Source organism: Rousettus aegyptiacus, unplaced genomic scaffold (genome assembly GCF_014176215.1).
Source record: "Rousettus aegyptiacus isolate mRouAeg1 unplaced genomic scaffold, mRouAeg1.p scaffold_m13_p_12, whole genome shotgun sequence".
Lineage (NCBI taxonomy): Eukaryota > Metazoa > Chordata > Mammalia > Chiroptera > Pteropodidae > Rousettus > Rousettus aegyptiacus.
The window spans coordinates 84,870,190-84,895,706 of NW_023416287.1; the positions used below are offsets into that span (position 1 = coordinate 84,870,190).

The 25,517-nt window shown below is 44.1% G+C and overlaps 1 protein-coding gene across 1 annotated transcript in view; it reads left to right on the forward strand.

Moving 5' to 3' along the window:
* The window catches only part of CDH20 (cadherin 20), a 180,689-nt gene that overhangs the window by 137,685 nt on the left and 17,487 nt on the right, over positions 1–25,517 (forward strand). The window contains exons 3-7 of the mRNA XM_016155720.2: positions 7,216–7,510; positions 7,994–8,113; positions 10,528–10,695; positions 14,335–14,522; positions 21,785–22,038. Of these exons, the coding sequence (XP_016011206.2) occupies positions 7,216–7,510; positions 7,994–8,113; positions 10,528–10,695; positions 14,335–14,522; positions 21,785–22,038 (1,025 nt within the window). The remainder of the gene's footprint in view (positions 1–7,215; positions 7,511–7,993; positions 8,114–10,527; positions 10,696–14,334; positions 14,523–21,784; positions 22,039–25,517) is intronic.

Below are 25,517 nucleotides of genomic sequence, written 5' to 3' on the forward strand. Positions count from 1 at the left end.
AAGTGAGAGAAAATGGAAAACAAGGAACTAATTAGAAAATAAATAATTCATTCAAATGATAATTTAAACGCTTGTTTAGCACAGAGGCTTGAGAGTGTAGGTTTCAAAGTCAAACACATGTGAGTTCAAAACCCTCTGCCAATCGCTTCCAGAGTGACTCTGGACAGGCCACCGAGCCCCAGGAGCCCCTGTCCCCGCGAATGTCAATGGGGGCAACGGGAGAACTGCGACCTCTCAGCAGCCGCCCGCCCGCGTAAACGCCTTCAGCTCCGCCCGCACCTTCACTCACTCGTCTGACTTCGGCCCCCGCCGCTGCACCAGCGTAGTTTGCGATGCTCCTAAGGACGCGTCCGCTACCGAAGCAGGTTGCACAGAACTGCCGCACAGTGGCCCGGACACTGCCGGCCAGTCCCTCCTTCCCCACTCACAGCCCTCTCCCGGCTTCGCGGGCTTCGGGGCCCTGTCTCCCCTCCTCCCTCCCACGCCCCCGGCTGGCCCTCTCCCTCCACCGGCCCAGACCCCTGGCGGCCTCACATGCTCCGCCTGGGCCTCTTCTCTACCCACGCCCGCCCTCCGGGTAGATTCACCGCCCCGTGGTTTTACACTCCACATCTAAACCAAGGAATCCAAAACCTCCATTTCTAGCTCAGACCCCTCTTTTGAGCTTCAGACTCATAAACCTACTGCATCTGTGACAGACCCACGCTTACGACTCGAAGGCCTCCCAAACGAAGTGTATCTTTAGTAAAGATTCTGGGTTTCCCTTCCAAACCAACGCCGCCCCCGGCCTTCTCTGTGTCAGTACCGCCATCACCCAGTTCCGAAAGCCAGAGACCAGTGGTCGTCCTTCACTCTCTCTGGCCCCTCATTCTCTCCACCCGCACGGCCCGTCAGTCCTGTGTGACAGCCCATCCCAAATCCTTCACTCCTCTCATCTCCGCTTCCACCGCCACCTCTGGCCTGTGCAAACACTCGGCCTCCAAACCGCTTTCCTCACTTCCACCCACACGTCCTTCCAAACTGTTCTCCACGCACATCTTTAAAATGTGAGTCACACCACATCACGCTGCTCGCACCCTTCAGTGTCTTCCCGTTACACCTTGAATCGTTCCTACCCCCGCGTCCACCGGACGGCTCACAAGGCCACTCCCTGACCCGCCGGCCCCCTGGGCTCCCGCGGCACGTGCCCCTCGCTCCTTCCCTCCCTCTTCTAGTCCAGGGACGTGGCTCGCGCCAGTTCCGACCGCTCGCCCAGCCTTGCCCATCGGTTCCCATACTGCGATGCCCGTCCCCAGCCTCTCTCACGGTTCCTCCTCCTCTTCTGGATCTGGGTCTTTCCTGACCGTTCTCTGAGGCGGGCCCGTCTGTTAGACAACCTCACCACCATTGTTTTTTTCACAGCTCCAAACACAACGTACGACATGTAAGTTACTTGTTTCTTGACATGCGTATTGTCTGAAGCTCCAAACTAGACTCCGAGCTCAATGAGGGCAAGGACGCTGCTTCCATTTGATCCCCGAGGCCTGACGCAGGACCTGTGACACAGAAGATGCTCAAAAAAAAAAAAAAAAAAATGAATGCATGGACACTAAATAAGCTAACACACGTAAAGCACTTAGCACCGTACCCGGTCCAGAGGCAGATATTAATACCCGTCACCCCGTAGCAGTAGCGGGAGGGGGAGAGGGGAGGGTCACACTAGTAGTAGCAGGAGCAGCAGTGATCGGTCATTTCGCTTGCCTTCTCCCTTCCCTTTTGTCCTTTCTTCATGCACGGTCAGTCACCACATCCTGTCAACGTCTCTGCCAGCTTCCCAGACTCCCCTCGCCGTCTCCAGGCTCCGTGATCACTGTGATCCCTCTGCCCTTCACGATTAGATTAACTAAGCAGGCGCTGCCTGCCTCCCTGGAGAGAGGCTCATCCCGTCCCGCCCCCAGGGCTCAGGACATTCGTCTTCTTGAAGCACCCTTCCATCGTGCTGCTCCTCTGCCTAAGAAAGCCGGTGGCTCTCCAGTGCTCATGGGAGCTCCAGCACGCAGTTCAAGGACTTTCAGAAGACGACCCCTCCCTTCCCCGGCCCTCCCCTACCATTCCTCAAATGTAGTCCTGATCCCAGCTGCGCTGGCTCTCCTTGCCGGCCTTGACGCACATACCGCTCTTGTCTCCACCCTAGACGTCTGTCCGTGCTACTGCCCTGCCCAAGACATGCCGTCGCCTCCTCTCTGTTCAATCGCTTTCCAATTCCTCAGGGCCCTAGCTGAAAAGCCACTCCCATCAGGAACATATCCTTCCAGCTATTCAGAATTCCAAAGACTTCTAGCTACTCGATATTTGTAAAATGTTTCTTCCACCTAGACGTACATAGCTACCACTGAGATCAGTTTAAGAACACAAGTTTGTATGCAGTAATTGCTTTGTATGCATGTACAGTTTAGAGCCCTCTTCCCTCTTCCCAAGGGGAAAACTGAGACGCCGCTCCCAGCCTTCCCTGCACCTCCCAGCACCGAGTTCCCAACACAGCACTGGACACAAACGCAGAGAGACGAGGCCACCTAACACTTTCCTGGGCTGCCACAGCACCACAGGCAGCTGCATGCGCACAGAGCAGATCACTGAATCACCATCACAATGCTGTGAGATAAATATAATTCACCACTCTTAGATAATGAGCCCAGAGAACTTGGCTCAGCGAGGTTATGTTCATTGCCCGAAGTTACACAAGAGGAACAGGAAAAGCCCGGATGGAGATCCACACCGCGGTCTGACACTGAAGGAAGCGGCTTTCCTGCACGTAGCCTGCAGCCTGCACGCGAGCGGCCGTGACCTTGGCCTTGCCGCTGAGAGAGACGCAGAAGAGGCCACGTGCTGGGGCGGGACCAGGAACCTGGCCAAGCCCGGCTGCCTCCTGCCGTGGGAGCACTTCGCTGTGCACCCCGTCCAGTCCTCATGAGCAGTGCTCACCCTCTCCTGATCACCCCGACCCCGCGCACAGGGCACCCCACGCCATCCCACAGCGATCCCATCCAGCCCGCGCACCAACGGCCGGTGAAAGTGTTTGATCGCCACGTGACAAAGATAATTACACATTCACTTACCCAGGCACTTTACCCCTTCACTTTCTTTTTAAAGAGAATTCACCCACCTTTCATTCCCTTTACCCCAAGGGCAGTCGGCTTGTCACCTTGAGCCTGAAAGGTGTCTGTTTAGGGAACCTGCCTGAATGCTTGCTTATTTCAGAAAGGAGTATGGCAACAACTACCAGCTGTAATTCGTATGGCCTTAGAAAGTCCACTGGGGCTTTCCAGGGACAGGCGGTGTCGACTTCAAGTGGGACCGCATTGGCACATGCAAACGGAGGGATGCAGAGAGCTTGTGCCTGTGCACGAATCCACGGTTCCAAGTCATGCTGAGGTCAGCGACATGGAAGCCGTCTGAGCACCACCCGCAAGCGCTCCCTGCATTCCTGGAACTACACGAGGCGCCGCGAAAGACGGCAAAAGGGCTGGAACTCACGCTTGTTTTTGAAGTCCTAAATCAACTAAGCTTTTTCATAATCTATGTGTGCTTCCTATCATTCACGATTCCTCTGGCTGAAGAATTACAGACTAAAGGATTATGATACGTAGGATGTCTACCTGTCTTACTCTGTCTAGATTTGGCGGAAAAATATTTTCGCCATGATGCACACGACTACGTGCTGCCAACTCAACTCTAGATGGTCCTCACCGTCCCTTTGGTCAGTGTTAGCTGAATTAAATATGGATAAATATAAAGCATTTATATTACACTACCAACTTGCCGAGTGACTTAGAGAAAAGCTGTCACTGTCTCTTCTTTGCAGGTCTCACAACCGAATGTGTATGCTGTGGCTGGTAACTCCTAATGTTAAATATGCATTATTGTGCTGGTTATTGAGCTAGTGTCCTCAGAGCCACCTTGCCCTACTGCGCCTCGTGACCCTCAGGCTGGGGCCCAGCAAACCACAATTTCTCTTTTTCCGACCAACTGCCAGTGGGTCCTGACGGTAGATGTACCAGAGGGATGTACCACCAGACGCAGGAGACAGAAGAGACCCGCTCCTTTCACCCGGCCGACAGTCCTTTCCCACACTCCCAACACCAGCCTCATCGCACCCCCTCAGAAAGATCAGCACACTGGGTGGCGCCCCCTCCTGAGAAGTCTCAGCTCCGTGGGGGCGGGGGGAGGTGCTGGGGACACCTGCTCTAAGCCCGGACTCCCCAGAGGGCAGCGCTCCCTCCTCAGAGGTCTCAGGCCCAGCCTCCTCCAGACATCTAGATTCCAAGAGTCCAGCTCTATCCAGAGGGAGCTGTGTCCCTACTACCCCTCCTGTACCTCGGGGTTCCCTTTTTTCCTTTTCATATGAAATTCTCCCTGCCAAAATAACATGGTTTTGTTCTCTGATTGGATGCTGAACTGAGACGATTACACTCCTCAGGAAGCAGTTCTCAGAAGTGGACCCTGGCCCCTGTCACAGCTGGTACTCCTCCCGTTCACGAGAGGCCCCTCCAGCCTCTCTGTGGGTATCACCTCCCTCCCCTCCCTCACGATTCTCTCCTTACCTTCCCTCTCTCTTGCACAGATGTATTTGTAAACACACACTCAGAAGCTACTAGAAAGATATATGCTAGCTCTTTTCAAACAAAGGTAAAATAATTTCACAAAAAGCCTTAACTCTAATTGTACACCCTACACTATTCTTTTGACGAAAATGTTTTGAGCATTTACTTCATGTGAAAGCAACATGGTTTCTGACTTCAAGGAACTCATCGTCTAGAGAGTTCTTCAAATTCTTCCAGTTCGTCTTAGACGAGACACAGAGATCACAGACCCGAGGTCGAGCCCAGACCGTTGACATCAGGCAGCCAGACGGCTCCCGAGGAGCCAGAGCCGCCTCCACAGCGGCCAACGGTTTAGCCCGCGGTCAGTTATTAAGCTCTCTCCGCGAGGAGCGCACTTCAACCTGGCCTACGTATGCTCAGCTTTGTTAAGGCTCCTAGGACGAAACGTTTTAGACGACAAATAGGACATCTCAAATAGCCCTGGGTTCGTTCTTTGTCAACTTCTGTTCTTTCTTCTCTCCCTACATAACCTGCCATGTCCTCGACTTACCATTCCACTCTAAGTGAAAGTCCCACGCTGCATGCCTAAAATTACCTGGATCTATATTTATATTTACACATATATTTTAATACATATATATATATAAACACATGCACACATATATCCATTTTTCTTTAATTTTAAAAACTCCTGAGATTTTTGCCCTCCCTCTCCCAATTCCATTCCTCCACCTGGAAACACAGTTCCACATGGAATGGATTTTCATTTCTTTGCAGCCAGGTCTGAATAAAATGGCTTTTTATTTTACACAATAAGAGCTGGGCACCTCTGCTTTTTAAACTTTACAAATAGAAGATTTAGATTGCGGGGGAAAAAAAATAATGCTGTATATGGAATGAGGAAATGTGAGCACTTCATATTCTAAATCGAATTCTTTAAGTAGAGAAAAAAAAAAATTCACAGCTATTTTTTTGGTCAATTTTGTTCTTATTTCCCTTCCCTAGATAAGACGCAGCTGAATTCCTCTAGGCAGCAAAATCGCTGCCTGTGTGATTTGGCCGCCAGTCAATTTGCGATCAGCTCAAAGCCGGCCACAGCCTCCAATCCCATCCTTGTCTGAGGATGTTGTGAATACATTTTCAGGTGTCTTCTTGGTGTCCGTGCCATTTAATCCTCAGAATAACACTGTCCCACCAATGCTTCAGGCAGCCTTATGCGGCTTTTGCCATTGGACTGTGCCTAGCAAAAAAAAAAAGCCAACAGGTTGATTTTTTCCATCTCTGCTACACTCCTGAAGGTTCGATGGGAGCAGAGGAGGGCCAGGCATGTTAATGCGCTTTTCTCTGTGCACGTAACATCATCATCATAATCGGTGCCATTTATAACGTTCCCATTATGAGAAACTCTGTGCTTTACATACATTAATTTCTAATGATCCCAACACCCTTCAAAGTAAATATTAATGTTGTTCTCTACACTTATATATGAGAAATTTGAGAATTATAAACATTAATTTGTCAAGGACACTCGATTTATAAATGACCTATTGTTTGGGCCTGATATGTCTGCTTCTCTGGCCCAAACCTAACACTGGTTGTCTGTTGGTAAACTACATCTCATGAGCTTCATTACTGAGCTTCACGTGCAAAGTGCTAACAACCCAGCAACAACAGTTAGTGGTAGCTGACGAGATGTACCTAACTTTGTGTTGCTCCCTTCAGAGACAGACTGTTACTTACTCACAGCCCAAAATTCCAGGGTTCTTGCCACCTACATACATTAGAGATGCAGAAATTTATTTCTAGGCTTAATATAAAAATCGTGCCCCTAAACTCTTTTTAAGAATCATTACAAAGTAATTTAGGAGGAAATACAGTTGGATGAGCAGATAAAAGCATGTCCCTAATGAACCGTCCACACATAGACTTGACTGATCCAGTTATGAGTCCAGGAACCGGTCCCACCGAAAGGAGAGACAGACCGAAGCAAAGAAGAATGACCAGCAGTTAAATTCCATTCTGACACCTGAAACACAAGCCAGCGTAGTCCTAGTGAATGACACTTACAGACCCGGGGCCACAGGGTCGAAGCAGAGCAGGAGTCCGGAAGTCATTTAGTATTTCCTGTGCAGCAGCCGAAGCATGTTTATTAATCATTTCTTCAGCGTTTCGGCCAACTTAAAGTTGTCATAAAGGTTTTGAAACTCCAAGACATAATTCATATCAACACTCTCTTTAAAACATTTAGGCTTTTTTATTTTTTTTTTAATTAAAAGAAAAGGCCGGGTTCCTTCTTATGAGACTGGCCCCTATTCTCACGCTGGGGACCTATACTTTCCAGAATTCCTGTTTCCTGTACTCCTCAGGGAATTTTTTTTTTTTTTAGAGCAGTAAGTTCAGGATACTGAATGCGATGTGGAAAAACTTTATTTATCAGCCTATATTAGCTCTTTGAGACAATCAAAGAGCTAATATAGGCATTTTAAACATTTGACTTAAAAAAAAAAAAAAACAAAAAAAAAAACAAAACCTCTCCTTGTTTAAAAGGTCAGATGTTAGGACCGAACAGAAAATCAACTCATTTCTGCCACCTGTTCATATCCACACTGAGATGCTGGTCTTTCCTTTCTCCTAGCTCCACTCGGACATGGACAGGGGGGATGGATCCATCAAATACATCCTCTCGGGAGAAGGCGCAGGCGTCGTGTTTACCATCGACGACACCACTGGGGATATCCACGCCATTCAGAGGCTCGACCGAGAGGAAAGGGCCCAGTACACCTTGAGGGCTCAAGCCCTGGACAGGCGGACAGGCAGGCCGATGGAGCCGGAGTCGGAGTTCATCATCAAGATCCAAGACATCAATGACAATGAGCCCAAGTTCCTGGATGGACCTTATATTGCCACTGTGCCAGAAATGTCACCAGTGGGTAAGGTGGAGTTCCCCGATTCTCACGGGGAGCGATTCCTCTATGGAAGGTCCTTCTGTCTAAACGCGGGAAAGGAGAGAAGGTGCAGATCAACTCACAGATTACAGAACTGAACCAAAAGTGACGACCACGTCCTTAGGCAGAAAACTACATAAACACTGAAATCAGCCAGAGCAAAAAATATTAATAAGCTTAGTATTGTTATTCAGTACTAGTTCTTAAAAAAAAAAAAACAAAAGATAGAGGTAGATAAATGCATTTTGATATAAACGAAAGAGCCAAAAGGCTGTGTTGTCCTTACCAGTTATTAAGTACCTGAAACAAATAGCTCCCGTCCCCACTAAAGAGGTATGGGAGGAGTGACAGATGTCTCACCTAGCAAGGAGTCCAACACTTTTTAATGCTTTTGGCCTGCCCGTTCAGGACTGCCTCTAGCCTTCAGCAATTCCATTTGAACAGGTCTGCCCCATCTCTCTTCCTCAGGAACCTCCGTTATCCAGGTGACGGCCACAGATGCTGATGACCCAACCTACGGCAACAGCGCCCGGGTAGTGTACAGCATTCTCCAGGGCCAGCCCTATTTTTCTGTGGACTCCAAAACAGGTATTTGACGCAACGGTCCAGTCAGGAGTGTTTGCTTTGTTCCCTGATAATTTGTAACTGCTTCTGTGATTGACCCAACTCTCCTTTTCAAGGGCTCTCCAGAGATTGTGTTAACCAAAAAGGATTGTTATAAATATGGGGATTAAGAGAGCAAACAAGCGCTGCTCTGGGGGTAACGGCAGTGCTGTGTGCAGACCGTGCCCACGGTCTGGCTGGAGCGGCCAGAAGGCCTGCCCACACAACCAATCTTCTCATTCGCCTGCAAAATTCCTACGGTTATATTTATTCACAGGGATTAAGGTCTTTTGTAACTCTGAGAAAACCTGAGAGGGTTGATGTATTAATCTGGGCTCCCTACAGAACCAGAATCATTGATTTCGAAACTAGGGGACCCATCCGGCCATCACTGTTCACTTAACAGATAAGGAAACTGGGACTCAGGACCTAACAAAGCTGCTACTTGTAGATATGTCCCCTGCCAGGTGGTCTGATGTTCTCTCCACTGCACCAGAGAAAAAGGCCCAAATGAATGGATGCTGGACAGACGGGTTTGAATGAGGAGGAAAGAGCACAGCTCATAAGATATAACCCCCTTCCCCCCGCCCCCCGAAAAAAAGGCAGGTGCTGAGTGGGAAGCTCTAACAAGGAGGACGGCATAGAGAACTGGATGGGTAAGGAGCGATGTGGCAGAAAAGGACAAATCAACACAAGCTTGGTTTTAACATTTTGTTTTGTTTTCAGTTTTATTTAAGAGCTTTACCTGCAGAAGTTACGTTTCATGTGTGAAAAATTCCTTCTAATATTTTTGAGTTGGGCAGGATGATGATTACATCATCATCATCATACGCTTGTGTCAGGCTGTCTCCCTTTTAAAAACACTTTCATATACGGTACCATATTTGAGCCTCCCATATTCTTGTGGACTTGTGGAATATATGTAAGTATTGTTATTCCCATTATACGTACAGGAGAAATGAGGACCAATGAGTAATTAACAAGGAGCTTGAGTAAATAAAACCTTACAGCCACAGAAGTAAAGTCAACGATGAATGCTCAAAGTCACCTTTTTATTTGAAAGAGAAAAAAATGCATTTCTATTAGCAACCTGATAGAATTTTTTTCCCAGAAGTCCTAAGGGGAACCAGGCATTCAGAAAATTATGCAATAAAAGTAAAAAGTGAGGGAGCATAGATTAGTAGGAGGAAAGAAAAAAGACTGCAGAGACTCGTAGAAAACAGGAACTTTAACAATGGAGGAGGGTCAGGGGTGCCCACGAGGAGGAAGATCGCAGACAGGAAGAGGGCGACGTGTCCTCTGCATCCTCAGAGGAACCTTACATTATTTTGACAGCTCCCAGGGGGCATCTTTAGTGCTAAGGTCAAAAATACATGAAAAGATAGTCACTGCTGTGTCCACGGGGCATTTAAAAAAAAAAAAAAAGATGCTGCATATTTCACATGAGAATGCTGTTGCTGTAATGCAGTGTGTACACTATGGGAGTAAACTGGGGACCGGTCTGTGGTTCTCTCCCTCCCTGGGGCATGCAAAATGTCTGTTTAGCCAAGGGTCATGTTGTAAACTTGCGGTAAACAAGTCTTTAACCTTTGACTAGAGTGTATAGAAGCCAACTTTTCTAAGTGGAAGGGTTGAAAGAGACAAAACATGACCATACATCACTGGCAGGATCAAAACACATTTCACTGGATTCTGATGTCGACTCCTCTTAACGAAACCGTATCATCACACTGAGATGCTGCCACTTACTGTCTGGGGAAGTTCATCCCTCATGTGTGTTCAAAATAAACAACGCACAGAGCAGTCTTCATGTCCTAGCTCAGGGTATTCAGTGAAGCACAGAGGTAAGCAAAACCTAACAAAATAGAATGAATATATAACAAAAGGGAAAGCAAATCAGAATTCCAGCCCTGCCTGCGGGTACGCGGGAGGCAAGAGCAAGCAGACCAGGAGTGAGCTGCCTAGAGCAGAGCCGTTCGCACTACAGGGGCTCTAGGGGCTGAAGAAAAAGCCGAAGGAGACCTGTCTACAATCACAGATTTGCAGACTTACGAGGCTTTGTTTTCTGGGCCCTAAGTCCCAATTTTCTTTGGTGAGACAGAGCAGCCTGACACGGCCATGGACCACTAGCAGCTAAGTTTGGAGAGCCACTGCTGCCACCTGCTGTTCTCTCTCAGTAATGCCGCCAGACAACATGGGCCCTCGGCTCTTCCCGCTGGAACTCGTTCGTTTAAGCACACTTTTTTGTAGCTGGGATTCTGACCTCAAGTTGAATAAAATACAGATGACTTCCAGCTCGACTCTAGGTATTGACAGTGCACAAGAAAGAAACCTATAACCTAATCTTAAAAACTAGACTTAAGGTTTTAGTTTTATAAACAGTCATTTCTATCCCGCAGGCGTCATCAGGACAGCACTCATGAACATGGACCGGGAAGCCAAAGAATACTATGAAGTGATCATCCAAGCCAAGGACATGGGGGGACAGCTGGGCGGATTAGCTGGGACCACGACGGTCAACGTCACCCTCTCGGATGTCAATGACAACCCGCCCCGCTTTCCCCAGAGTGAGTATCTGACCAGCGAGGGTGCAGGTCCCAGGCCGGACGGGGGCCCCTGTGACAGAGCTGGGGGAGAGAGACCCGAGCTCTCTTCGCGTCGTTATTCACAGCACCATTTCCCTTCTCCGTGCCCACTCCCCGCAGCATCTAGCAAGCAGTGTGTCTCGCTTTCTCCAACATCCCCTCCCACGGAGCTCTCTCAGACTTTTTTTCATTGTCATGTCCCGCCCCCTTTCACAGTTAAATAATACGATTCTGTTAAGTAATGTGGAACTTTAGAGAACCACAAACCATTGTATACCTAAGATCCTTTTCACCTCTCCCCCAGCCCAGGGGGCGATACTCCCCCCGCTGAGAAGGCATGCAGGGAAAGGAAGCCAAACCACTGACCCATTTAAGCCACCTTAACCAGTCAACTCATAAGCAGGTACAGAGCCCCTGCGCTGTAAGGGCCCTGGGCGTGAGGGGTGCGAGATACTTAAAATCCAGTCGGGGCGGACTTATTCCATACTCACTAAAAGCTGACCAGGCACCCACTCGGTTAGCGCAGAACGAAGCCTTCAGCATAAACTAAACGAAGGCTTCACAAAAGGATGAGACTTCGCGGGCTAAAGGATATAAAGAATTTAAATAAGCAGAAAGTAGAAAATTCCAGAAGGGGGGAGCCACTCCTTCATCCAAAAATTATTTGTTTCAGGCCCCGTTCTAAGTATGGGATATGGAGCGGTGCACAGAACAAAAGAAATCTCTGCTCTACTAGAGTTCATCTGAGTAGAAACCTGAATGTAAGGGGAAAAATGCATATAAAGACCTGGAAATAAAGTTGCAAATGTAATTTTATGTTTAAAGACCCCTAAAATGAAGAGCTGCTCTTTAGCGTTTCAAATGTCATGTGTGTAGCAGAAGTCATTGAAAAGTTTTTGAGCAAGGGACAGAGAGGAAGCCCAGTTAGACAGCCGTGCCTAGAACGGGTGGGCAGCCCTGCAGACCGGCAGCAGGAGAGTCCCTCCGGAGGCTCTGGGAGCGGTCCAGGAAGGGGCAGGAAGAGCAGAGTGAGGCAAATAAGAAAACGTGGATCCTGCCTCTTGATGTCCTGGCTAAGGGAACCAAGGCCGAGGGTGGAGTCGAAGATGCCACTGGCGTTTGGCGTCTGGGCGGCAGGAGGAAGGACTGCCCTGCTGACAGGAACAGAGAATGCACAGCGGAGCTAGTGTCAGGGGACGAGGACGACGAACGCAGGACCGAATGCGGAGTGACAGCAGGACAAGCAGATTAAATGTCCTTTCAAGAGGTGGAATACAGAACCGTGACTGTGGAAAGCCACCCAGGAACGGAGGAATGCACCGAGAAGCGGAGGCCTAAGGGGAGCCGTTGGAGGAGTGAGGGCCACAGACACAATTCCAGGTGAAAGGCTGAGCCCAGGAAAGCAAGTTAAAAGAAAATAAAATAATTTAAAAAAAACTAAACTTAAAACAGAGAATCGAGCCTGACTATCAGCTTAATAGCTATGTTTTCAGGCAGCCAGACCAAGTGACCCATCTATTTCACCTATGTGAATACAGCGAGAGAGCTCAAATATTTACATATAACCGGTATACACAAATCCCCATGACATGTCATGAAACAAAAAGGCAGGGTAGCAGATCTGTATCTGACGAGCGGCACGAGCCAGTGGGTTAATAAGCCGATTGGTTCTACAGAACAGAGCAGCAGTGAGTCAGGGAACAGTGTGTAAAATGCCACATGGGTTGGTTTCCTAATTGCTTTGCTGACTCTGTGGGTTCCATCTTTATTATTTCATGAACGGCTCACATTGCGCACACTGTAGGCTGTAGATTCTTAAACATCCTTGAAAACCTATTTGGCTTTTGACACTAGCTATTTCTGACGAAGGCAGAAAGAGCAGAAGAACAAAGTCATTGCAAAGCTCGTAAGCGTATTTTTTGCACGTGCTGTAGCAAAGTCGTGTCACCCCAAACGTGGCAGCTTCACAATCGCTGGGGTCTGAGTGCTGCTCCACGAGCCAACATCTTAACACTATTCTAAAACACACATTTTGAATTGTCGCTTATTCAAAATAATGGAGAATCCAGGAAAGAGTGGAATTACGGAACATGTTGCACGCAAGACAAAACGGAAATGTGTAAAGGTGGGCTGTGTTCCCGCAGTCTTCACACATGTCTCTGCTTCTTATAAAGTAATCGTTAGTTTTGGACTTTTGAAAATTTGCCTTTACCTCATCATCAAATATTTCTCTGCCTATTTGCCAAAACTAAGTTTAAACGATCGTGTTATTCCATAAACCTACCTTAGATAAATTCTGCATTATTCATTTTCTCATTCTGCATTCTTCGAATTCCACTTTCCTCTTTCTTCACAAATATTACCATAACTCATTATGGGATGCTGACGAAATGACACGTCTACTATTTTTATGTTGAACAAGCTCAGTCACCTTTAACTGAATCAAACGTAACAGAATATTAAGACCTCACGTTATTTATTTCTAATATAATGCATTACATGTAAAAATTGTATGTATATTTGTTTAAACATAGAACATACTTTGCCTGCTGTGGAGAAGCTTGCAAGCAGACACTGGTTTGCTTTTCCTAAAAGTCCTGCAATAGCAAAGCCTAATCCTTAAACAGCTTTGGAAATGAATGGAAAGAGATTGCGAAATGTGAAATCCAAATGCCTGCCAGCTCGGTACAGTCATTAGCCATTTCCCGGCTCATACTGGCAAAGAACAGGCATCACTTCTTCTCTTGTGCAAGGGAGGGAACTGGGAGCTGGCTGGGTGCTACCAGCCTCCCCGAGTCTTCGTGAAATCGAGCCCACACACCCCAGGCCTCCCTGTAGTTTGTTCATGTTGAAAATGTGACTGTGTGATTTTCTTTATCATTTAGTTATTCACATTATGGATGACAAAATAATAAAGAATGTCAAAAAGTTGAGGCCCAGAGAAAGCAAGTTAGTGAAGACAGGACTCTGGAGTATTCTATTCTGGAACAGGAGAACAAGAAGCATCGGCGGTCTGTCCGGACGGGGCCGTCAGTGGGCAGTCCCAGGCGCAAGGACACACTGACGGACAATACGGAGCGCTGACGGAGCTCGCTCTCCGCGGCTGTTCCGCCTTCGTAGATCACTGGCCACCACTAAATTTGGGCAGGTGGTCGCAGAGATGGACACTCAGGACACTGGCGAGGCTGTGAAGGAGAATGCAGGCATTTGCAGTGTGCACAGAATAAATCTGTACTTTGTGACCACACTGCTTTCTTCTCTCTCTCAGAAGGAATTAACACGTGGGGAAATAGTTCAAAGATGGGAAAGCGAGGTATCTGCTGCCACCAAGAAGGTAGATCCACTGAGATAAGAAATATTTTTGATTTTGTCCTGTCCTACTCTTAGGATGACAATCAAGCCGTTTTGGCCCCTTATTACCAAACGTCAGTACAGGCTATGACCTAACACCATTGGCTCAGGCTCTTCAAATCTCAGTTTTCGTCTGTAAAATTCAAGGTTAAATTATTGAACCAGGAGAGAGCTGTTTCGCACAGCATGCCCGATATAATGTGATAGTGACGAGGCATTTTTTTTATAACGACAGATCACAAGACTGCATTTTCTGACCTTTCTCCACAGAACATTATCAGATGAGTGTGCTGGAGTCGGCTCCCGTGAGCTCCACTGTGGGGAGAGTGTTTGCCAAGGACCTGGACGAAGGGATCAACGCGGAGATGAAGTACACGATTGTGGATGGAGACGGCGCCGACGCCTTCGACGTTAACACGGACCCCAACTTCCAAGTCGGCATCATAACTGTGAAGAAGGTAACCCAAACCTCCTTCACGGAGGCTCTGAACACGTATCTATGAGATGTCAGTAAGGGCTGTTGCACTGCCGATATGCATTGCTTCGAATCTGCTGATAAATGCTCTTCCCTACTATTAAAAAAAAAACCTCACTCCTTTTGCTTACATGTAAATACTGGCTATGTCATTTTACAGAGAGGGTACCAGGTCATGACAAAATATATTAGAAATATGTCATTTCTCCCAGATCACTACTTAGCCATTTAAAAAACTGTTATAGCTTAATTCCCTAGCCATATTAATGATTTATTCACTATTTGCACTTGAATATCGCGCATTTTCTACCATAGTTTACCATAAATAACAATAAAGCCAGCTATAATGTTATTTAGGAATCAATAAATAACATGCAGGGATTTTTTAATTGCTACTCGAAGAGCCACAGACGCTAATTAGACTTGGAAAGCTTATCAAATATAACTGCTGAGTGAGGTCATCACTTGAAACTCCTTTGCTTCATAGTAAGTCACCAAGTTTTAAGAATGTAGCTATTGATTCTTTTTGTGGCATAAAGCACATACGGATGGACATATGCAGGTAAAAATAAGACTCTTAAAAACAGAAGTCTTAACATCCTAGTAAATATACGTAAGGAAGTGCATTAATTCAAAAACTCATTGATTGAATCGTCCTTCTCTTCTATTTTAAATACATTTAAAACCCCAAGATCTTAAATTATTTATTCAACAGATATTTGTTGTGTGTCTACCGATTGCCAGTTATTCTAGACATTTAAGGTAGAGAGTAAATAAAATAGCCAAAAATCTCTGCCCTCATGGAGCTTACATTCCAGTACGGGGAAGAGGACAATCAAAACAGCAAGTAAACGGATAAAGTGCTGTGGGGGAGGGATAAAACAGAACAAAGGTGACATCGGAAGAGACGACATGACTTCAAAGTTAAATTGGGTGGGTGTCATTGGCACCCCAATAAAGTGACATTCAAACACTGACTTACACACACAGGGGACCAAGCACTGAGCTGGGCAGGTGCCCTATAGGTGACTTTTGGTGAAAATTATACGCGGCTGCCCTGGAGACGAGGGAATGCACATGGAGAGATTGAGAAAAGGGTCTCAGGCACAGGAATAACCTGTGCAAAGGCCCTGAGGCGGGACTGCGGGACTCTGGTTTGTTTCAGGGCCAAGGGGACTGAGTGGAGGGAAGACTAGTAGGAGATGAAAAAATTCAGAAAAGTAACAAGTGGGCCAGATTCTGTAAGACTTTATAGGCTGGTGTAAAGACTTCAGGTTTTACTCTAAGTGAAACGGGGAAGAAATATATGACATGACATGACTGGACTATCGTTATAAAATAGTTACTGTAGTTTTGGTTAAGAAAAGACCATAAGGGGGCAGGATGGGAACAGCGAGACCAGCTGAAAGGCTCCTGCAAAAACACAGGTAGGAGAACATGGCGGCTCGGCCTAGCGTAGTAGGAATGGAGGTGGTGAGAAGCAGTCAGAATCTGGATATATTTTGAAGGTAGAGCGAACAGGATTATTCAACAGACTGCGTGAGGACATGAATGAGAGAGCGGAGTCAATGAGCAATAAGAACAAAGCTGTCATTAACTGAGGCGAGTCCACAAGTAGAGAAGGTGGCAGGGGGCAGCAAATATTAGGATTAAGGTCTGGGCATGTTACATTTGCAATGTCTAACAGACGCCCAAGTGGGATGTGTAGTAGCTCTCGGTTAGAGGAGTCTGGAGACAAGTTCTAGGCTGGAAATATAAATTTGAGCGTCATAAGCATATAGATGGTACTTAAAGCAAATTAATCAGAGTATTTCGAGGGACTGAGCACAGATGGGGGGTAAAAAAACAGTAAAATGAGCACTGCGGTACCCGGCTGACGAGGCCAGGGAGAAGAGCAAGGAAACGCAAGGACACTGAGAAGGAGAGACCAGGGGGGACGGGGGAAATCGAAGCAGCGTGGTGTCCTGGAAGGCGTGAGGAGGGGAATGGCCGCCTGGGAGAAATGCTGCTGAAGGTCATGTAAGAACACTGAAAAGTACCCCAGACTTTGGAAACATAGAAGACCTTGCCGAAAGCAACAAAGTCATAATTTAGAATGTGGCACAAGTTAATGTGTTTAATAATAACTTTATTCTATGCTGTCCCATACAGTTGAATTAAAGCTGCTTTAGAAGGGAAGAGTTCACATTTGTCCTGTATTTATTTAAGGTGCAATCAAATACAGCAAAAAAATAGATATATCCAGCATTCTTCCAACCAGAAATCTTTATAACCAGCACACAATGACCTCAAAACAGTGTAAAATGCTGAGGTTAACTTCGGAATCATCAAATAAATCTAGATGTAATTTAAATATTGCAATTTCTTATTTTAGTCTCATTCTTTGAAAATTAATAACACATGCTACAATTATATAAGGGAGCTAGAAATAATAATTACCAATTTGGTGTACGACATAGGACTAAGAACCAAACCACCCCTATTACATGGTATGTCTCTCAAGTCAACAGTTAATATATCGCTTATCATGACTGTTAACTGTAAACGAGGTAAATGCTCAAAGTTTGAATTTCAATGCAAAAATTCTCTTTAAAAAAGTAAATAATCAAAAAAAGGGTTTTGGGGGTTCTCAATATATTTTAAATTTTATTTTATATCTTTATATAGAATATAATTCTAAGTAATATAATATTAAGTTGTGTCAAATTATTAAAACATACTTTAGACCTTATTATAAGCCATTCATTTAAAAAAAATAGTAACTATTAAATTTTGTATGCAAACGGAACCTCAAAATGTCATTTCTCCAGCTCTCTTACCTGGGAAAAAAGTTTAAAATGAACAGTCTTTCATTGTCATTACTAAAACTATATCCATGTTTAATCAAACCAGATATCAATTTTGCCAAAGTCATCTGGATTTCTCTTCTGAACTTATGAGGTGGCAGAAAATGCAACTAAGAAAGAGGTCAATAAGTTGGGTGGATGGACAAGTCAAATGCAATAAACACTTTAGAGGCTACTGACTGTTGAATCCAAGCCTCGGAAACAACATGTACTAAAGATGGCCCACACCCGTTTCCCACACAGTCATTGCTAATGCCATATGAAATGGAAACAAAAGTTCTGCTTTGGATTTATTTCCCTAAGGCTCAGTATTCATCTAAAAATCATATGCTTTTTCAAAAAGAGAAATTAAGTTAAATTGATAGAATTGGGTCTTCGCACTAATTACTACCCAGTACCTTGGGTCTTTCTGGCTTTCAAGTAATCAGTCAATTGATCTTCGGTCCCTTAAATGCTTGAAAGGTAATAACTTGGACTGTGTGTTTTCCGGAACGGCCACTGTCCTACGAGCACGCTGCTACGCCATCCTCCCGCCCTCGGCTCGTCCTCCATCTTCCAGCATGCACTCAGCAGTTGTTCTGGGTCCATTCTCCTCGTAGGCAGGCCACAGAGCAAAACTTCTGTATCTCATCAAATCTAAGATGCCCATGAAATGTAAAACCTATCACTGTTTTATACACCACTTAAAAAAAAAAAACAAACTCTCACCAATTCTTACTCCAGAGCGCGCAGTTTTTGAAAAAGCTCTTGTAGACACAGACATATTCCTTTCACGAACAAGATAATTACACCCTGCTGTCATTCCCATGCCATTCTGCCTACATGGCTTTCGCTTCATATTGAATCATAATAAAATCTTTTTAAGACATGTTGTACTAACGATGGACAGAACTCAACTGAAGTATAGTGTGGACAGCTTTGACCAGGTTTGACTTACACCCACAGAGACAACTGCATCCTATAGCCTGCTAGGCTTAAAGGTGCCATCAGTTGGAGAAGCAACCCTATCACCAAATGTCACAATGTAAAAAAATGTATGCCGTAAAATCTATAAATACATGTGTGTGTGTACATATACATATTGCCATTCAACCAGTATTCATTAATACTCAAATTGAAACACAATGTAATGACATTTTTTTTACTGCCTTTTGAGTTTTAGGCCCTTACTAGGCACTAGGGAATAAAAAATCCAACTGATAGCCTTTGCCCTTGAGGGACCAACACAGAAATAAATATTTGTAATACAAAATAAGAAGAGCCATATGAAATTATGACAAAGCACTATGGGAATAGAAAAGGGAATCATTCATTCTGCTTAGGGGAGCTGCATTATTATTTTGTGCCATAATCTTCATGACTCAATTTTCAAGAATATAATGGTATTTCATTTTTATGTGCTCCAACTCTAGGAGATTTCTTGAATTTGGAACTTGAGTGTTCAGATATTACTATTCTTTGATTTACTATTATGAATATGAAAATAACAGTTCTTTGATGTTAAAAAAAAAAATGTACAAAAACGTTTCCGAAAAGAAAAGTCAAACTCATATTTTTTGTGTGGGCAATTTAAAGCTTAGGGTATGTAGGACAATGTTTTCTTTCAATTTTAAATAATGAAAATATTTAAGTGAGGGAGACAATCTTACATGATGTAATGATCACTAGGTAACCTATTTTAAAAGAAATTTTAACAGTAATTAAAAACTCACCTTAATCTCAACACATGGTACTGAAACAATTGTATATCCATATTTTTTTTTAAAAAAGGAGCTTGAATTCATACCTCACAAAAATAAACTCAAATGAATTATATACCTAAATGTAAAAAATTAAAACAACAGAATTTTTAGAAGGAGACATAGGAGAAAATCTTTGTGATCCTGATTAGGCAAAGATTTTTCAGATATAACACCAAAATCCCAATCTAAAAAAGAAAAGGTGATAAATAAGAGTTCACTAAAATTTTCTTCTCTTCAAAAGACACTGTTAGTAAAACGAAGACAAATCACGAACTGCAAGAAAATATTTGCAAATCACATGTCTAATAACAGACCCGAATATAGTATACAAAGAACTCTTGAAAAGATCTACAGAAATGCTCATCATTAGGCATCAAGGAAATGGAAATCAAAACTACAAAAATGTCACCTCACATGCATTAAGATGCTACAATCAAAAACACTGACAAAACCAAATAATAACAATGAGGTGAGGCAACAAAAATGCTCAGATATTCCTGGCAGCAATGCAAAATGGTACAGCTACCTTGAAAACTGGTTTAGAAGTTTCTTGTAAAGTTAAAAATATACTCAACCATACAATCCTGCAATCCCACTCCTAGGTATTTACCCAGGTGAAATGAAAGCCTATGTTCACACAAAACCCTGTATGCAAAAGTTCACAGTGGCTTTACTCAAAACCATCAGAAAGTGGAAACAACCCAAATGCACCTCTAGTGGAGAATGGATAAACTCTTGTATATCCATACAATGGAATACTACTTGGCAATAAAAAGGAACAACAATTCATTCACACAGGAACATGGATGATACATGTTCTTGTGAAAGAAACCAGACCCAAAAGAGTATACACTGAATGACTCCATTTACATGACATTCTTCCACTAGGAACAGAGCAGAGGTTACTGGTTGCCAGCAGGGAGGGGTTAACCACCGAGGAGCACAAGGCAGCAGACAGCGGGGTTGACTGAACTGTTCTGTCTCTGGATTATCATGGTGGAAACATGACTGTTTACATTTACCAAAACCTACAAAAATTTACATTAAAAAAGATGAATTTTAATGTATGTTAATTACATCTTAATTTTTTTAAAAAAAGTACAAAATTCACACCAACTTAGAAAAATGACTTAAAATTAAGAGAAAAACAAACTTTACCTAGCTCAAATCAAACATAAGCAATATTGCCCACTTTGGATTACCCATATTTAAGAAAAGATTTTTAAAAGAATATAATGTAGTTTGCCAGAAAAGATAAACATGTAGATTTAGAGAGCAAGTATAAACGAAATAAATGGATAAAACTACTCCTTCAAATACGTCATAATTTCAGAGGCAGATTTACCTGTTAGGAAAACTTGCCCTTTGGCTAAGAAGGAGGGCGGCAGGCAGGCAAGGCGTACGGCCGCTTGGTTCAAATGAGACTGGGGGACTCCATGAAACTCAGAACACAATGTATGGTGCTAACACAGAGCGCACAGCGACGGCGGCAACGAAAAACAAAACTTTGTTTAAATGTTAAAATAAATTTAGTTAAAGTGACTACCACTGCTTGTTTCTCAAACGCAAAGAAGTTGCTTGAATGGACACGTTCCTCTTACTAACGTGAAATGTGCTTAATTCAGCATATTTTATGAAAAAAAGCACGAGTGAATAATAAGCAAATTTATCATCGCCAAGTTCACATGTGATTTTTAAGCTTTAGTAACTGCTTTGCTAGTATGTGTAATTATTTTATAGGACTGACCTTCCAAGACTTTTTTATTGTTGCTATTTTGAGGTAATTATTGTTTAAAAGTTAAACATTTTTATTATTTAAGAAAATGGATTACTCTTTAAAAACAGCATTCAAGTTCACTTTCTACCCCGAAGTGCTGTTTTTATTTTGACATAAAACATTCTGAGGGGGGAAAAAAAACGGGGGAGGGAACCACCAAATAAATTAGATTTTATGACATAGAATTTTATTTTATAGATGAGCCCTGAATGAGGAATTTAAAAAGCAAACCAGCATTTCTACTCTGACTAGTCTTTGGGCCCTCTGGGTCTCAGTTTCTTCAACTGTAAAATGAGGCACTGGATTACTTTATTTAAAAACTTTTAAAAGAGGTAACCTATGATAAACTAAACACCCAAATATCAATCTGGCACAGTGCTCTGAGAGCCTGTGTAAAGTCCTATGGCAGTTTCTTGGAAAAGATCATGATGGTCTTTGTACGCAAGAAGAAATTTTTTCAAGGAAGTAAATGAAAATGCCTAGGCCTCAGTTGGATGGAGTCTAAAACAGAACTCGAGCTCGCTCTTAATTAACATGGCATCTTTTCAAATGAATAAACATCTCTGAAGGTGACCAGGCCGATTAAAGAGCAGACACGTTAGAGTTAGTCTTGCCCGGAGTACAATGACTCCCTCAATCAGCCAACGGGCTTCTGTCACTATCTCTGAAGTGCCTAGCATCTTCCTTACCTTCTTTACCTGAGTTGTTGAAAATGACATTAAGACCAAGAACTATGGAACAAAAGAAAAGTTCCCCTTATTTTTCCCCTTGCCTCTTCCCCACCATCTAATGAACTGGGGAATCTACCCACCAGCCATCAATGCTGGCCATCCTTGACATATGCTCCTGGCTAATCGATTCTCTTGCTATTACTTTTCAGCCCCTGAGTTTTGAAAGCAAGAAAAGCTACACGTTAAAAGTGGAGGGAGCCAATCCTCACCTGGAGATGCGTTTCCTGAACCTGGGCCCATTTCAGGACACGACAACTGTGCACATCAGCGTGGAAGACGTGGACGAGCCCCCTGTATTTGAACCTGGCTTTTACTTTGTGGAGGTACCTGAAGATGTGGCAATCGGAACAACCATACAGATCATTTCTGCCAAGGACCCAGATGTGACCAACAATTCGATCAGGTTTTTCCACAGATTTCACCTTTTTTTTTATATCCTGGAATCTTCCCTTCTCTTGTATCTAATTTTCTAGCATTTTTTCCCCTCGCTTCCTTCATTTCTGGAGACTCTCCTATTTCCTTAAATTCTTTCTGTTTAAATACCATGGACTTTTCATGGTATTTAGAAATGAAATATCATTGTGCCTACAACTCACCATCAATGGGTTCGGCAACACACACACGCCTTACTTCTCAATCCTGCCCCTACTGCCATTTTCAGATGGATAATTCTTTGTTGTGGGGGTCCTCCTGTGCATTGCATCCTGGCCCCTAACCACTAAATGCCAGTAGCACCCCCTGAGTTTAACAGCCTAAAATGTCGCCAGACACTACCAATGTCCCCCAGGGGGTGGGGTATGAAACTACCTCTAGTCGAGAAGCACCAATTCGGATAAAGCATAAACAAATACACAGATGTCAAAACATTACATTCAAATCATTGAATATTAGTGGTGAATATTAAAAGTGATCATTGTACATTCTTTCCATTTTTAAGAACCTTTGACTTTTTTGCTTTACAAAAATAGGGGAAAAAATCCATATATCGATCCCTATTTCCATATACTATAGAAAGAACGGACTTAAAAACTACTGTTGTCGATGGCTTCGATGCTCACATATCAGTCTCTCTGAAGCGTGTCTTGGGCTTAAAGATTCTGGCCAAGATGCCTCCCCCTCGAGAGCAGAGGGAGCTGCCCACACGCCGGCCATCTCCTATCAACTCTGGGACCAAAACGCAAACAGCTGGTAGACAGGTTGACACCACAACCTCCCAGAGCAACTGCCAAGCCTCTGAAGCTTGACACAAAAGATCCGGATTCCAAGCCTGTTTGAGGCCATCTGTCACGTTAATTGTTGAAAGCCACACAAATGGTCTGGGGCTTCAGTGCAGATAACACATTTTAAACACACCCCAACTTATCGAATGCTTTTTCTGTCAGCTACTTCCATCACCTGGTGCTATTTTGTGTGTAATGAAAATGTGCTTTTGAAGTCTAACAAAGATGGTTCTCTCCTGAGAATAACTATTCTGATTCCTCTAACCAATTAGTAAACATTTTAACTTTCAGGTGTTAAAATAGCTAAAATGATTTTGTTTGAATTCTGATATTTGATTTTTAGAAGTCGACTAATCTTTATGAGTTTTAACAACTCTATAGGAGTGATATTTCAACCTTAAGCTTTTTAAATGTGTAATAGGATGAGGGGAAAGTTAATTAAACCATATCGTCCCCCAAATCACCACAACATAAATGAAACCTGTTCCATTATAAATTTATATTTTCAGAAGTCAAGAATGTGTGAGTGTGTGTGTATGTTATCGATTAATCTAGTCATATCAGGGAAAATACTATAGGGAAAACTTTAGAGAATAAAACTTTATGGAGGAAAATGTTTGAAATGACACAAGTACAAGCTGGGAAAAAATGAGATCTCATTTCTAAAGAGTCGGTTAGAATACTCAGAATACTCCGCCTTCTTTCCAGATTCGGACTGTACTCCTCCAAAGTAAGCCCTGGAAATACAATTTTGCTAGGAGTCACACTACCGTATGACAAGCGAAAGGGACTGAATGCAATCAGGAAACACGCACACGTGCACACACACGCAGACCCACTCAGGGGGAACCCATGAGCGAACGGGCCGGAGGCACAGAGCAGGGACCACTGGGCTTACTCTGGGGCAGGACTCTAGGTCCCAAGGCTGAAACTGCCAAGAACAAGGCGAAAGCCACAATCCCAGAGGAACAGACACGGGTTCAGGCACAGTGGCAAAGCGGACTTCCACTTATCGGAACTGGGGATAATTCTCCCTCTGCATTTTGGTTGCAAAAAAGGAACAGAGTTCACATTGCTAGGTATATGGTCCCTGACTCTTTGTGCTGTCCCCCGGGAACAAAGAATGGTCCTTAGACACAAGTGGAAAACTGTGGGCCCTGGACTCTCAGAAGGAAACGCATCTAAAAGTTAAATCTCTGGCTATCATTTAACAAACTCATCAGGGAATTACTTCCCTATGTTATCTTCTCCAGATTGCTTGTTGCATCCTTATCTTTAAAATAAGGAAAAATCGGGACGCAACGAGCAATCTGGAGAAGATAACGTTATTTTCCTTTAAAGTAATTTGCGTATGTCATATGCTGCTTGGCTATCTAATTCATTATCTGCATGTTTATTAAAAATAAATGAGATTTATGTTCCTAAAAAGAAAATACATATTAAATCACCCGAAAATCAGCATATCACCTAAAGTCAAAATACTATAAACAAACAGCCATTTAACATTTTTAAAAAATTATGACTTTTGTAATCTCCTTTCTAGAAAGTTCATGGTATGTTTGAGCATATAAATTGGTCATCATTTACTAGTAAGTCTCAAAATTAAGTCTCCAGATTTAGTTATATATACATGAAAAATACAATGTTTGGATTGCCTGAATTTTTAATAACCGTTTAAGGGATTTCTGGCAAGGAGGAAATGGAACCAACCATCTGGCAACTGAAATAGGTTTCTGCTGTGTGGAACAGCCTGCCTCCCATGCCGTCCCAGAGTGTGCGTGTGGATTTAGCGAGCCTGCCCATGATACTCTAGCTCCAAATCACTCCCAAATCCATGAGCCAAGCAAACAAGCAGGGAGCCCGAAGAGCACTGTTTGCTGAAGGGGGTTTTCTATGTGTATGTTATGCCTATACTGCCCATAGCAGGTGAGAATGTTACGGTTAGGGAAAACAAAACCACCTACATAATTCACAAGTGGTCCCAATCGCCTCATTCCCCATCTGTATCTACACCTTTCATGTGTTCTCCTGCCTCCTGAAAATTGGCCCAATGTCCCATTCAGAGTTATAAATGCTACATTGCCTCAATTCGGGCCCTATTTGGGCAACCGAAAAGAGATTCCACTTGGATGAGGGAGGCTCTCAGGGTGTCCTCTCGGAGCGTCGCCGGGCAGGGCTGTCAGGGGTTCTTTTGGCTAGTTCCTTCGATCACTCCATCTCCCATACCATCTGCGACACTTGCTATGGCGCTGTACGTCTGAGTGCAGAAAGCTGGTTCATCGGAGGCTGTCTCTCCCTTGGCATTATGCCTACGGCTTGGAGAGCTGCCACCAGGATGATGGCTCTGCGGGCCGAATGGCTGGCTTTACTCGTGTGTGGGGAGCTGAAGAGAAGACGGTCGTGAGCCAACCGGTGTTTTTTTCCTAAGACAAATTCTACTCATAAAATAGCCGGTAAACTTTAAAACTCACTCACTAATTATACCTAGGAAAAAAGTGCCCCAATTAATTTTTAATGAACAGTGTAGGCATGTGTCTGTTCTTCATGAAAGAGTCAGCCATTTGCCATCACGGCTCGGCCTACCCTCATGAAGAGAAAAAGGTAGTTTCCTTCAACTGTCTCACATATTCCACGTGCAGGAAGGCAGCACAGCCCGGGGCTC